The sequence below is a fragment of the Engraulis encrasicolus genome, chromosome 13 (assembly GCF_034702125.1).
Source record: "Engraulis encrasicolus isolate BLACKSEA-1 chromosome 13, IST_EnEncr_1.0, whole genome shotgun sequence".
NCBI lineage: Eukaryota > Metazoa > Chordata > Actinopteri > Clupeiformes > Engraulidae > Engraulis > Engraulis encrasicolus.
The window spans coordinates 15,075,732-15,090,432 of NC_085869.1; the positions used below are offsets into that span (position 1 = coordinate 15,075,732).

A 14,701-nucleotide genomic window follows, 5' to 3' on the forward strand; every position below is an offset into this window, starting at 1 on the left:
TCAAGATTTTGCAAACCTTTCAACAGAGTATTTTTTATTCATTTACAACTAAAAAGTAAATGTTTGATAAATAAATATATTAACATAACATTTACTACTCATTTACAAACATTTACTACTCATTTACAAACATTTGTTAATATTATGTTCATAAATGGTTAATTATTTACTAAGTCTTTCTTGTCTATCATGCTTTTTTGCATCCATTATTATAAAGTGTTACGGAAAATTCCTATATTCTAAAGATATCAGTAATATTTCTTACCAACAGGGTCCGCTGCCTTAGTCATGGGAGTACTGCGAGATGGATCGCTCTGGCCAGCTGCATTTTCAGCACGCACGCGGAACATATATTCCATGCCCTCCGTCAGACCCTTGACAGTGTAGGTGAGGCCTGGCTCCAGAGTATCAGAGCATGGCTCGTACTTACTACCGTCCTTCTCCATCTTCTCCACAATGTAGCCCTTAATCGGCAGACCACCATCGTTTTCTGGTGCGTTCCAAGTGACAGTGATGGACTGAGAAGTTGGATTGACAGCCTGGACATTGAATGGTGGGTCTGGGCGCTCTGTAATATTTGAGTACATACTAGTAAGTACAACAAAGACATTTGAGCAGTATACTTTTTAGTGAATACAGTTTGATTTGCTTTCACCAAATATGGAACTTTCACTTACGCTTCTGGTCCTGGGTGCAAACTGGGTTGCGAAGTTCAATGTACTCTCCAGCGCCGACCTTGTTGACCGCCTTGACACGGAAGTAGTATTCTGCGTTCACGAAAAGATCCTTGACTTTGAATTCAACAACATTCTCGCCGAACATCACAGGCATGAATGTCTTCTTTGATGCCTCTCTTCTCTCCAGGACGTAGTGGACGATGGGAGAGCCACCGTCATTCTCTGGAGGCTCCCATGTGATCTTGCAGGAGTTCTTGGTGACTTCACAGGAATCAATGTTCTTGCACTGTCCGGGCAGGCCTGCGCATTTGTGCAAATCATACTGTGACTTTTCTCATCTCCACCAACAATGATACACTTAAATTTGCTGTGTTCTGATGTCATTAACTTACCAATCACTTTAACTTTGACGGTGCCAGTGATAGAGCCGAGAGGGTTTTCCAGTTTGACAGTGTAGACTCCAGCATCGGCGTGCACAACTTTGGGAACAAGCTCCAAATACACACTTTTCATCTCACAGGTCAAGGTCATCCTGTCATCGGTCTTCAGCTCAGTCTCATCCTTCTTCCAAACCATAGTTGGCTTGGGGATTGCTCTGTATGGAAGCTTAAGGTGCATTTTCTCACCCTCAACAAGAACCAATTCTTCAGCCTCAACCTCCATTGTTGGTGCACCTTGTATAGCAGATTCAAAAAAAAAGCATGGTAAGAAAAAAGAAACAGGTTAACAATCAATTGCACAACTCAAGTGCTTGCTCAAATACATTCTTTACAAACAAATTGACACTTACAATCGGGATCCTTGGCAAAGACCTTGTCAGAAATTTCAGAAGGATCACTGACACCATGGACATTGATGGCACGAACTCTGAGCACGTATTGCTTTTCTGGAATAATGCCGTCCTCTGCCTTGTATTGCAGCTCCTTGATTGGACGAGTGTTGATTCTCAACCACTTCTCAGTGCCAGCCTCTGCAATCTCAACATGGTAACCAGTGACACGACTTCCTCCATCCTTCAGTGGTGGCTTCCACTCGATATTGATATGCTCTCTGCTTGCGTCAAGAATTTTGACCTCAATCGGAGGTGAAGGTGGGCCTTTAAAAAAAAGAAAATGACAATGATGATTGACACAATATTTGAAATGCATCTACAAAGTCAATGGGTGATAGGTGTTGGTTGATTTTACAATGCGCCATTGAGAAAACGTACTTGTTGGGTCTTCAATCGTCATGAACTGAGTTGGTTCACATGGGCTGCCAACACCAGCCTCATTCTCAGCACGGACTTGGAACTGCACCTCACTTCCCTCATCGACATCAGTAGCCTTGTACTTGCACTCGGCTCCAGCAGTCTTTCCAACTTTAACCCAGCGTGATCCCAACTTTTCTTTCTTTTCAATGACATACCTAGAGAAGAACATGAGACATTATTTCTGTTTCCTGAAAACAAAGTGTGACGAATAACAGCTTGAGGTGAACAGCATGCATCACCAGAAACAACTGTATGCCTGATTTATTCACATACTTTGTAATTGGTCTACCACCATCACTCTTGGGAGGCTCCCACTTCAAGTCAACGTGTCTCTTTGACACCTCAACCACAGTCAGAGCGTAAGGAGGTCCAGGAGTAGCTGAATGTGAAATGCAAAACTTGTTACAAAATGTTCATTTCGGTAACACTTTTATTTTATATTCCCAATGTGCCTTTTTAGTGAATTTACATGCATCAACATCATATTTATCAACATTGTAGTTGTATTATCACAATCATGACCCAACTTACTAAAGGTGTCCTTTGCCAGCACAGAATCCTCAAGCTCACAGAAGTCACTCTGGCCTATAGCGTTCTCAGCTGCCACACGGAACACATACAATGAGCCTTCATTCAGAGGAGTGACAGTGTATGTGCATTCCTTCACAGTGGTGTCCACAGTTTGCCAGGTCTTGCGCCTGACATCTCTCTTCTCAACAACGTAGTTGGTGATTGGAGAGCCACCGTCAGAGTCTGGTTCCATCCACTTCAGGTCAGCTGAGAGCTTAGTGATGTTGGTGACCTCAATCCAGCGTGGAGGTGATGGAGGGACTGTTAAAACAGGTTAAACAATGTTATATTGTTGCTTAGTCAATACTCTACTTCTATCATTACATGTGATTAAAGATTGTGTGATACAAAGTTCACTCACAAAGTCTCTCCTTGATGACAATTGGATCGCTTGGCTCACTAGGTTCACTCTGGCCAGCGACATTAACAGCCTTTACTCTGAATTGATACTCCTGATTCGCCATGAGTCCCCTCAGACAGAACTCTGTGGTGGGCACGTCCTCGGCTCCTTGAATCCAGTCCTCGGTTCCTGTCTTTTTGAATTCAATGATGTAACCCTCGATCTTAGCACCTCCATCATGTTCAGGCCTTGTCCAGTGAAGGGTGACATTGGTCTTACCAATATCTTTCATAACTGGCTTGCCAGGAGCCCATGGTGCATCTAGATGTGGGAGGAACGTGATAGTGCATTTTATTAAGATGTCTTGGCATGAAAGCTATTAATCTTTACTTTACTTTTTTTCAAAAGAAAAAAAGCATACCAATGGGATCCTTAATCAGGATTGGATCTGTCTCAGTGCTTGGCTTTCCTGGTCCAGCAAGATTTTCAGCCAGGACACGGAACTTGTACTTCTTCTTGGTTGGCAGTCCCTTAACCCTAAAATATAAATGGTCATCATGTCATTTAGTTTAAAGACATTCTGAGGTATTTTACATTTTTGTTGCCATAAAAACCAAGACTGTGGAACTTGTAATGACATATTTGTTATAGTTATTACTAGGGCTGTCACTTAATTGATTACTCTGCAAATTACTGTGTTGTAAAAAATTAACACACCATGGCTGTGTTCGCTATTTTCCAGAAGTTGTGCTACCACAGCCAAAATCGTGTGAAAAATAACTAGACATGCTCATTTTGTTAAAAACATTTCCCACCAAAATCATGTGAATAATAAGTAGCCATGTGCTCCTTTTGTTTACAAAGTTTGCTAAGTAGAGAATAGAGTCGGATTGAACTGCTGCTGTAGTTTGCAATGCTGTAAAATGCAAATTCTGCTGTCTGATAATACATTTACTACGTTGTGAAGAAATCTATGGTGAGGAGAAATCCTGTGTGTGTGTGTGTGTGTGTGTGTGTGTGTGTGTGTGTGTGTGTGTGTGTGTGTGTGTGTGTGTGTGTGTGTGTGTGTGTGTGTGTGTGTGTGTGTGTGTGTGTGTGCGTGAGTGCGAGAGAGAGATTAAATGTGATGTAAAAGATTAATTATTTAGTTTGATTGCCTAACAACACTAGTTATTACCTGAATGTGGTGTCCTTGATTGGCAACTTGTTGCATCTAATCCATTTGTCAGTCTCTGGGTCAAACTTCTCCACCCAGTAACCAGTGATGGGGCTACCGCCATCCTCATCAGGCTCAAACCATGTCAGAGTCACAGCATCTCTTGCAATATCAGAGGGTGTCACCCTAGTTGGTGCACCAGGAGAATCTGAAGGAGAATAAAAAACAATATTTGTAGTAGTAACACTATAAAATCACATTGTTATGTCAGGCTTTGACTGTCAAGCTCAATTGGCCAATGTTGGGACATAGAAAACTACTTTCCAATTCTGGTGTACATACAGTGTATTTACATACCAAATGCATATTTGGCCACAATGGGCACATGTTCAGCTGGGGGTCCAATGCCATACTGGTTCTCAGCAGACACCCTGAAGACGTACTCCTTCATAGCGGTAAGTTTCATTGCGTTGAAAGTGGTTGCTTTGATGGTGGCGGACAGTTTCTTCCACTCCTCTTTGTCTGTGGGTCTCAGCTCCACAATGTAGTTAGTGATTGGAGAGCCACCATCGTCCCTAGGTGGATTCCAGGCCAGGGCGCAAGAGTGGTTGGTGATGTCGGAGATGTCAAAAGCAGCTGGTGGGCCAGGTTTGTCTGTGTATCGTAGGTAGAGTACAATAAACCAATATATTAAAACCCCAATGTAATGTAGCATCATACTAGTCATTCCATTATTACTCTATTACTTAGTGTTGTCAGCAATAATCGATTCGGCGATGCAATGCAATGCGGGGCATGGACGATCCAATTGAATGCGGGAAGTTCCAGAATCGATGCGGCAATTTTTTTTAAGTTTCAATTACTTCCGTGGATATTTCGGGAACAAATTAATGTTAAATTAAATAAAAGCACTTCAAAGCATTGAAAACTGCAAGACTGATACAGAAAACAGCCAATAAATTATTGCTCAGTATCTGACTACTTGTATTGCCTCATCATGACTGATGAAACATTTGCTTTGCTTTCAGTAGAAATGTAATGCATTGCAATTCATTGTAGAATTTAATCGAATCGAATCGAATCGAATAGAATCGAATCGCTACCTCCCGAATCGTAATTGAATCGAATCGTGAGGACAGTGCCAAGGCACACCACTACTATTACTTTCAATGCATTGTATGTATTTAAAAAAAGAAAAACAAATACAATTTGATGAACACTAAATAAAAGAGTGCATGTGATATAAAATACACGTTGGTGATTTGTAAATCATTACACAGAAGCAATAGAAAAGCACGTACCAAGAATGTTAACATCAATTGTTGCAGTGGCACGACCGCAGGCGTTCACTGCCTCGATGATGTAGGTGGCGGTGTCAGTTCTGGTTGTCTTGGCAATACCCAGTGTGGAATGTCCAGGCTTGGTATCAATTGTAATCCTGTCATCAGCTTTCAGGACAAGGTCAGCCTTGGTCCATTTGACCTTAGGGTCTGGCTTGCCAAGCACATCAGCAGGAAGCTCAATCTTGGTTCCTGCCTTTGCCGTCAGACCAGCCAGAAGCTTAACATCCAGCTGAATCTCAGGTGGTTCTGTTGAGTGAAACAAAGGAGTCAGTGATCTTGATGACACCACATACAGTACTGTGCAATGAAAACAGTTTGCTTCTTAAGAGGGTGAAGTAAAGTCGAGTGAATAAAATAAAACCTTTTGGATCAACAGCCTGGATTTCATCTGTGGCACGGCAAGGTCTGCTGGCTCCCAGCTTGTTCACAGCTCTCACACGGTAAGCATACCACTGTCCTTCAATAAGGCCGGTTACTTGATACCTATTACAAAATTATGTGGTGAGTTCAAAGCGATATCACAACACAACCCTGTGCTCTATTCAACCCGTCATCCCTCGATGGGCAATGATATGATGATATGAAGGACACAATTTGTGCTTAATACTCACTTCAGCTCAGCGATGGGTTCAGGGACGCAGGCTTCCCACTTGTCAGTTCCACGCTGGCACTTGTCCACAATGTAGCCCTTGAGTGGGGCACCACCGTCGTATCTTGGTGGCTCCCAGGTGAGGAAAATGCCCTTGGCACTCTTGTCTCTCCATTTCAGGTGCTCAGGTGGATCAGGAACAGCTGAAATTCAATCAAACATGAGAAAAGGTCAGTCTCGTCATCCGCCAAAAGATTATTTAAGATAATCTAAAATGGCTCGGTGACGCCATGACTATGATGGCCGAAACGTACTGGCTGGTGAGGAAACATTGACTGGATCATCAATGTAGGCTGGTTCTCCAGGTCCACACTTGTTGATAGCAGTGACGCTGAACAAGTACTCTTTGCCCTCAATGACATCAGTCACAGTGTACTCCAGATCCTGCACTCCAGAGATGACCTGCACACAGAGAGCAAAAAAAGTTAGCACACACTTCATTGAAAAGGCATACACATACTTCAAATATAATTTGGCTGTACTAACTTACATTTTTGGGTAGCAACAACAACTGATGACAGCGGTTTCTACCATAATTCTGCGTTTAATGTTTGGCATGTTCAAAATCTAGCCTGAGCAGAATTCAGTGGTGACCGTCTTCCAACTCCGATCACTTAATTTCAGGTCACTTCAGTATTTCTTTTATTGTTTGTTATTCTTTTACCCTGTTGTGCTAATTTCGATTCAAATCTGAGTTCTGACTTTACCCATGCAGTAACTGATCAGTTAGGTCATTACTCTGGAAATGGTTAAATATCTTTGGGCAGAAAGTGGAAAGGGGAAGAGGTCAGGGCGAGTTTGTAATCAGAATGTCGCAAAATTAAAAATGCATCTCTCCCATGCAGACATTTCGGGACATGCGTCATTACAATGTTGTTTATGATAATTTGACTCTGTATTCATTTTCTTTACTGGTTAAAAGTTTAAGCATACACACTCTGTTTGGAGAGGATGCCCATTGACGACTTGAATAGTGGAGAAATAATTAACAATCATCACGTATAAGTTAGGGGACAGGTGGAATTAGACCCCTTGGCTATAGAACATCAGGGGGCAATGGTTTTGTGTCCATGATTTCTTTAGAGAGCAACAGCAAAGCCAGCACAAAAACTAACCTTAACCCAGGTCTTTCTGGATGTTTCACGTTTCTCAATCTGGTAGCCAATGACAGGGCTGCCTCCATCATGTTCAGGAGCCTCCCATGAGAGGTGCACATGATGTCTGGTGACCTCAGGGACCTTGAAGTCTCTTGGGGCACTTGGAGATGCTGCACATCAAAACATAAAACAAATTCACATATTTTTTTTACAATAACTAGTTAATCTGAGTGAATGGGGAACAATGTGAGAAATATGAACAAAGGGAGGTGACCTACCAATGACATTGACGTCAATCTCTCCTGACACGGAAGTGACATCATTCTCAAGGTGCAAAGTGTATGTTCCTTTGTCTGGGCGAACGCTTGGAGTGACGACCAGTTCAGTGTAGTTCTGCTTAGTTGTCATGGTAACACGATCATCTCCGTGCTTCAGCTCCTTATCACCAAAGTGCCATTTTGGTTTGGGTGTAGGGTAGCCAGTGATGGGCACGCGGATGGTGAGAGGGTGAGGAACCATAACCTCGAGGCCATCTCTGAAGCCACTGAGATCCATGGTTGGTCCAACTGAGAAACCATATAAAAAAAAGGCATTAGCAAATGTTTCATGCTCACCATTTTAGTGCTTTAGAAACTTACTGTTAGTACAAAGCTAACAAATTACATCATTATTACTGTCCATCACCTGCATACAATGTACCCATGTACTTTTGTAGTTCAGTAGTGAAAGACTTACTGTGTGGGTCATCTGCCATGAGAGGTCCCAAGGTGTTAGCAGGGTCAGAAACACCGGCGGCATTCTCTGCAAATACTCTGTAGAGATACTTCTGTCCAAACTTCAGTCCAGAAACCTGTGCAGAAAGTGGGTAATAGGGGGTTTGTTTTCTTAAAGCAAATCAGAATCACAAATCATTAAGAAAAACTAAAAATGCACTCAGAGTGCAGACCTGTTTGATAGCTGTTTGATAGAATATGTTACATTGTTACACGCTAATTTTTTCAGAGTTAGAAAACTGGAATGTCAAATTCGCCCTATCCCGCAATGGTGAAAAATCGTTTCTTCCTTCCTAGTTTCAACAACTCCCAACAACAAAATTACAGCAAAATACATTCATAACTTTTTGAGTTATCCTGCTGACAGACAGACAGACAAACAAACCAACGCTACCGAAAACATAATCTTCTTGGCAGAGGTAATAACTAAGAATTACGCAGGAGGTAATACTAAGTAACTCAGTATTAGGTTATGCGTTAGATTATGTACCTTGTAGCAAAGGTCCTGGCAGAGTCTGGCGTTGCATCTCAGCCATTTGTCTGAACCCTCCTCAGACTTTTCAACGATGTAGCCGGTGATCATGCTACCTCCGTTGGATAAGGGGGTTTCCCATTCCAACTGAACTGAGTTCTTCATTTGATGACTGTAGTTGAAGTTCTGTGGTGGACTTGGCCTCTCTGTAATGACACAGATTTTTTAGACATTATTGTGAAATGTCACCTATACGTTAGTATTTCATCTCAATTCAGGCTTTGACATGTGAGAGCTACAGTTAATTTTAACAGGACCAGGAAGAAAATCACAATAGTAAGTTTTCTAATAGCTGCACACACTTGAGTGTAATTATGTGCATGTACAATGCATGCATGTAATAGTAGCATAATGCAATGTAAACTGACCAATGGGGTCCATGATCTTCACTGGATCGGTGGCACCACTTGGCTGGCCAACACCAGCCTTGTTCTCTGCTCTGACGCGGAAGATGTATTCCTTGTACTCCACAACATCAGTAAGCGTTGCACTGCGGTCAGAAGCCTTGGTCACCATGGCTGCTTCCCACTTCACAGATGTCCTGTCGCGTTGCTCAATGACGTAGTTGGTGATCTCAGATCCTCCATCAGAGAGAGGAGGTTCCCAGGATACGGTGGCCCCATACCTGTTAACATTTCCAACGGCAACGTTCTGGGGTGCATCGGGAACATCTGAAACACAATGATTTTGAAATGGTGAGTATTATTTTCATCGTGCAATCCAGCATGGGTTAAGATTAGGCTGGCTTAGGTTGGATTCAGACTTTGGCCCCAAAAAACTGTATCTTACCAAACATGTTCTTTGCCTGAACTGCTTTGTCTGTAGCAACAGTCTCTCCAGGTCCAACTCTGTTGCGAGCACAGACACGGAAGAGATAGAAGTTGTCCCTGTTCAGTCCACCAACGCAATACTCGAGAGAGTCTGCGCGGTCGGTGGCCACCGTCCAAGTCTTGCGCTTCACATCACGTCTCTCCACAACATAGGCAATGATCTTGCTGCCACCATCATTCTCAGGCTCATCCCAAGCAAGGCTGACCTCACCATCAGAGGTGTCAACCACATGCAGGTTCTTAACAGGTCCAGGGACATCTGGAGAGAAAAATCGTCCATTAAAGGAGGTGAACATCTGTTGGTACCTTAGCCAGTAAGATCATATTTTGTAGTACATTTTCGCATAGAAGTGTTCCAGAATACAGTTACAACTGTCTCAAAATACAGTTACACTCACCAATGACATCCAAATTGATGAAAGCCTCTCCCTTTCCATGTTTGTTCTTAATTGTGATCTTGTAACGACCCTGGTCTGCCTTCCTGGGATCCTTCAGTCTGTAATCAGTTCTCTCTGCAGAGGTGTCAACATTCTGGAATGGCAAGCTGGAGCCATCGAAGACCCATTCAGCCTCAGCACGGGGATAGGCAGTGTAGGGGACAGACATGACGAAAGGCTTTCCAGCGTCAGTCACCAGGTTCTGATCAGTAGTCTTGATTTTTGGCACAGCTGTTGAATCATAGAATAGTAGAACATGTTAATAGTCTGTATTGTAATAATGGGTGTGAAGAACTTCTATCAACCTGTTGAAGGTGGGTGATGCACTAAAACAAGGGAAATAATGCAATGGATAAAACAGATTGGGGAACAAGTCCATTTATACACACCTGCCAGCTCAAGCTTGGCTCTGGCATCCTTGTCTTTGGCGACAACCCTGTACTCTCCCTGGTCACGAGGCCTGATCTCGCAGACCTGGAGTCTGTGAACTTTGCCCTCGCTCAGCATCTGGTATTTGTCGCCCTGGACGATGATCATGTTGTTCCTCATCCATTTCACCTCGACCCTGTCCTTGTTCAGTTCGGCCTCAAACACAATATCAGAGCCAGGAGGCTCGAACACATCCTGAGGTGGCTTGACGATCTCCACAGGGGTCTCTGTTGAACAATACAAATGTATAAAGTGTTTTTGAACTTCACATTCACACATTTTGACAGAAGATTAAGTGACAGCTTTAAGGTCAAGGTGTTGATGCCTCTGTGTTTAAATGTGTAAAACTCAATAAAACAATTGAAATACATAAAATGTTCTTCTCTTACCTTCAACAAAGAGTCTTGCCCTGGTTCTTCTGTCCTCCACACCACAGGCGTATTCACATTCATCATCGGGTCTGCAGTTCTTGATGTAAAGAGTGCAGGTTCTTCCTTCCCTCTCAAATTTATACCTGACAAAATTGAAATAACTTGTTAATACATAATTTCTGTTGTATTGCTTTGCCTGATCTTCTATAAACAGATGAAGCATACTAACAGTAATGACTATATCATAGGGAATGGTTAGACCAATTGCCTTACCTTTTTCCTTGACGGATCTCTCTGCCATCTCTGTACCACTTGACGTTTGCCTTCTCTTTGGACAACTTGCACACGAACATGGCCTCCTCGAACTCAGTGACAGTCTGGTCCTTGAGCGGTCCGGTGAAGTCAGTGGGTGCCTCGCTGATGATCAGTTCGGCTGTTGACTTATCATTTCCAGCCACGACTGTGTATTCACCCTCATCGTCCATGATGCACTCCTTGATGGTGAGCGTGTGCTTCCTGCTGTCCACCCTGTACTGGATACGCTTGCTGAAGGTGATCTCCTGACCAGCCTTCATCCATTTCACGGTCACATTTGGCTTGTTCACCTTGCAGCTGAAGGTGACAGGCTTCTTCTCCTGTGTCTCGTAGTCCTCAAGAGGCTCAATGATTTTGAGTTGCTCCTCTGTGGGAATAGAATGAAATGGAGAAGGTGATTATAAAGATAGCCTTCTTTTACTGTGTATAATATAAAATTGAATTTCACACCATGCTATTTATTCTTACAGAATACAAATGACATTTTTACCTTCTACGGAGACTTTGCATTTGCTCTCGGCATGCTCGCCACGATTGTTGGACAGCATAACTGTGTACTCAGCTTCATCGGCCTTCTCAGCATCCTTGATTCTCAGGGAGAAAACTGTGTCCCTGGAACCCATGATGTACTTGCCGCTCTCAAAGATGGTCTCGTTATTGCGCAGCCATTTTGCCTTGGCACCCTCAGAGTTGACCTCACAGTTGAGAGAGATCTCCATTCCCTCCTTCATTGGGGTGTCCCTGAGAGGTGTGATGATTCTGAGTTTTTCTGTGAGGAGATAGAAAGTAGCATTTTGCTGTGTTAAGGCTGCATTAGTTGTTTCTTTATATTATTATTATTATTATTATTATTATTATTATTATCATCATTATTATTATTATTATCATCATTATTATTATTAATCGGATCAATGCATAAATACTTACCAAGCACAGTCAGGTCAGCTGATGCCTTGACAGTTCCAATCATAACTTTGTAGGCTCCCTCATCCTGACGATCACAGTTCATGATGATGAGCTTCCTTCTCTTGCCATCGGTGACAAAGCTGTACTTGTCACCACTGTGAAGTTCCTGGTCACCTCTGAACCATTTCACCTCATATGTGTCCTTGGAGACGGAGCATACAAACTCTGCCTTCTCACCTTCAACCACTTCCTTGGGCTGTGGCTTGGAGATAAACTCAGCAGCCAGTTCTGGGAAAAACGGAAATTTACAGAGGCTTTGTCAATATTCCCACAAAAGTGGGAAAGAGCAATAACTATACTTCTCAAAATAATGAAGTGAACAGCAGTGCAACACGATACAGCTCCAAGTCAATCACAATTTTGTGTAATCATCCCGTTAAATAATACTCCACTGCCATTACTGTAATACAGGTTTTCAACTGGAACATTAAACTATTTCATATCAGTTATGTAATATTTCAGTCCCCATTTACTTCTGAGTAGTATATTGTAAGGAAATTAATGCTATAACCTCCTAAAATAAACCCTACACTACTCTTTCCTAACTCTATGAATGTGTGCATCAGATGTGGTAGTCAGGCCTCCCATTCGGATGGCGCCCTTTCTGTCTCTTGCCAAGTGCCTCTTAAAGGGACACAAGGTAGGATTAAAAGGTCCTACTGTCCTTACTGTCCTGAGTAAGTTGATGCTTAATTGAGTCATTAGTAAGTGAATTGTGACTCTCCAAACCACTTTCTCTGTCCGCTGTCAGAACTCCCCACATGTAACTTTTGGCTGACAGAGCCGAATGAGCGCCACAGGAAAAGGCTTCTCATAACAAAAACTGACTTTTACATGCTGCTGGAGACATATTCACATTAGCATTGTACTGTTGGTACTCTGGGATGAAAAAACATTCAGGGATGCATTTTTTCCCTGATTGTTTAAATTTTGAGAGAGGCATTCCACGGGCACCACTCAAACTCACAATCACTGCAGAGGGCGACTTTAAAGGCCCAGAGCCCCAAAAGGTAGTCAGTGCCCCTGTGTGGTAAGGATGTGTTAGTGTGCGGTCTATTTCCAAATGCATCTAACTACCTGCCTCTCAACAATATACAGTATACGGTATAGTAGTACAGTGCTCAATTGAAGCACTGTACTACTATACACTGTTTTAAGATAGATAGATAGATAGATAGATAGATAGATAGATAGATAGATAGATAGATAGATAGATAGATAGATAGATAGATAGATAGATAGATAGATAGATAGATAGATAGATAGATAGATAGATAGATAGATAGATAGATAAAAACACTTACCAACAAGCTTCAGGTTGGCTGATGTTTTGGCATTGGGAAGTCTGCAGTTGTACTCTCCGCCGTCATCCATGCGCAGATCTTGAATAATGAGGATCCTCTTGCGGCCGTCCACGACCTGCTCGTATCTGCCACCTTCTGGCACCTCGTCGTCACCCTTATACCAGGAGACCTCGGCGCTGGCCTTGGACACTTCGCAAATCAATTTCACGCTGTCTGTCTCAGATCCTTCAACGTTGCTGAGATTCTTTGTGAATCTAGCCTCCTCCTCTGTTGGGAAGCAAATCGCAATGGCATAAGTTTATATGTTATTGAAGTTTTAGTACTATTTAAGTATTAATGTGCAAATTCACAAGACAGTATAACTAAGTTCAACCCACCGATAACAGTCAGCATTCCAGATGACTTGGAGGTTCTTGCGTCACATTCATATTCAGCTTCATCATCAAACACAGACTTGTGGATAATAAGAGTGCGCTTTACACCCTTGGCAATTATTTCATATTTCTTGCTCTTTCTGATCTCATTGCCGTCCTTGAACCAGCGCACCTAAAACCAAGAACATTTCAATTGAGACACAGAGATGCGTTTTGTTAAAGGTAAAGATTTTGACTGTAGAAAAATGTTAACACATGTGATTAAGTGGTAACACCTCAGAATAATGGTCCATTAAAAACTTTGATACAGCTTTATTAACATTTAGTAATGAAGTATTAATAAAAAAAATATTTACAAATGTTTTTGAAAGAGTAAGAAACAATTTGGCTGCACAGTAGATTGGGAATCCAGTCCTCCTGGATGAATTGAATGTTGAATGAGTTGAATTTGCCTGTCGGACATTTCTATAAACAGTGGTTTCATCTGTTTTGCCCTTTGGAGGACAAACTTCTGATGTGTTCACCCTTTTTTTGAGGGTCTTTTTGGCTTTATTTATGATAGTATAGTGAAGATGGTGACAAGAAGCGAGTTTGGGAGAGAGAGATGGGGAAGGACTGGCAAAGGACCCAGGCCGGGAATCGAGCCCAGGTCGGCTGCATAGTGGAGGAGTGCCCTACTGCTAGGCCATGGTAGGGCCATGTGTTAACCCTTTTTATTATATGGTTGTGACGTCATCTGTCGAATGCTCCATTCATTTCAACGGGGCTCCCCAACGTTCGGACGTCTGTTATTTTTCGATAACGGACGGGTTGGTCTATAACAGACCGCTGTCAATGGCAACAAGACTTTTCACTGCTAAAGCGACTTTTCATCAAGACTCTAATCAGCTGCTGTGATAGACAGCACCCGTTGTCCTGGCTACCGCTGTCAATGGCAACAAGACGTTCACTGCTAAAGCCACTGGCTTGTATACAAGTCAGTGGCTAAAGCGAATGTTTCATATCACTCCGCAGGGGGTCCGGTCTTTTGTCACTCTAATCAGCTGCTGTGATAGACAACACCTGTTGTCCTGGCTAGCCTACCTAGCTGTTGCCTAGCGGTGTTCCACAACGGCACTGTTTTGTTCTCCGCTCCGCGTCGGGGTCTAAAGATTCTCTCTGTCGTGCTGCTATTCCACGGTAGCGACCTTCTCGCCGAACGTTAACCCTTACATAGGGCATATAAATCTCAGCTCCCGAGGGGGAAAAGTTTGACAGGCTCCAGGCCACTGCTGATTGGTCAAATG

General features: G+C 42.7%; 1 protein-coding gene across 29 annotated transcripts in view; it reads right to left on the reverse strand.

The window, feature by feature from the left end:
* ttn.1 (titin, tandem duplicate 1) overlaps window positions 1-14,701 on the reverse strand; it is a 159,767-nt gene that overhangs the window by 71,220 nt on the left and 73,846 nt on the right. For all 29 annotated transcript variants that reach the window (XM_063213114.1, XM_063213120.1, XM_063213116.1 and 26 more), the window contains 29 exons: window positions 13,419-13,587; window positions 13,042-13,308; window positions 11,699-11,965; window positions 11,262-11,540; window positions 10,730-11,138; window positions 10,475-10,599; window positions 10,046-10,312; window positions 9,618-9,887; window positions 9,179-9,478; window positions 8,758-9,060; window positions 8,348-8,535; window positions 7,820-7,934; window positions 7,363-7,650; window positions 7,103-7,254; window positions 6,242-6,389; window positions 5,950-6,130; window positions 5,700-5,821; window positions 5,297-5,584; window positions 4,353-4,649; window positions 4,017-4,203; window positions 3,261-3,376; window positions 2,861-3,160; window positions 2,461-2,760; window positions 2,203-2,308; window positions 1,888-2,084; window positions 1,468-1,773; window positions 1,070-1,351; window positions 678-977; window positions 266-568 (listed from right to left, as the gene is read on the reverse strand). In XM_063213114.1, the coding sequence (XP_063069184.1) occupies window positions 266-568; window positions 678-977; window positions 1,070-1,351; window positions 1,468-1,773; window positions 1,888-2,084; window positions 2,203-2,308; window positions 2,461-2,760; window positions 2,861-3,160; window positions 3,261-3,376; window positions 4,017-4,203; window positions 4,353-4,649; window positions 5,297-5,584; window positions 5,700-5,821; window positions 5,950-6,130; window positions 6,242-6,389; window positions 7,103-7,254; window positions 7,363-7,650; window positions 7,820-7,934; window positions 8,348-8,535; window positions 8,758-9,060; window positions 9,179-9,478; window positions 9,618-9,887; window positions 10,046-10,312; window positions 10,475-10,599; window positions 10,730-11,138; window positions 11,262-11,540; window positions 11,699-11,965; window positions 13,042-13,308; window positions 13,419-13,587 (6,832 nt within the window). The remainder of the gene's footprint in view (window positions 1-265; window positions 569-677; window positions 978-1,069; window positions 1,352-1,467; window positions 1,774-1,887; window positions 2,085-2,202; window positions 2,309-2,460; window positions 2,761-2,860; window positions 3,161-3,260; window positions 3,377-4,016; window positions 4,204-4,352; window positions 4,650-5,296; window positions 5,585-5,699; window positions 5,822-5,949; window positions 6,131-6,241; window positions 6,390-7,102; window positions 7,255-7,362; window positions 7,651-7,819; window positions 7,935-8,347; window positions 8,536-8,757; window positions 9,061-9,178; window positions 9,479-9,617; window positions 9,888-10,045; window positions 10,313-10,474; window positions 10,600-10,729; window positions 11,139-11,261; window positions 11,541-11,698; window positions 11,966-13,041; window positions 13,309-13,418; window positions 13,588-14,701) is intronic.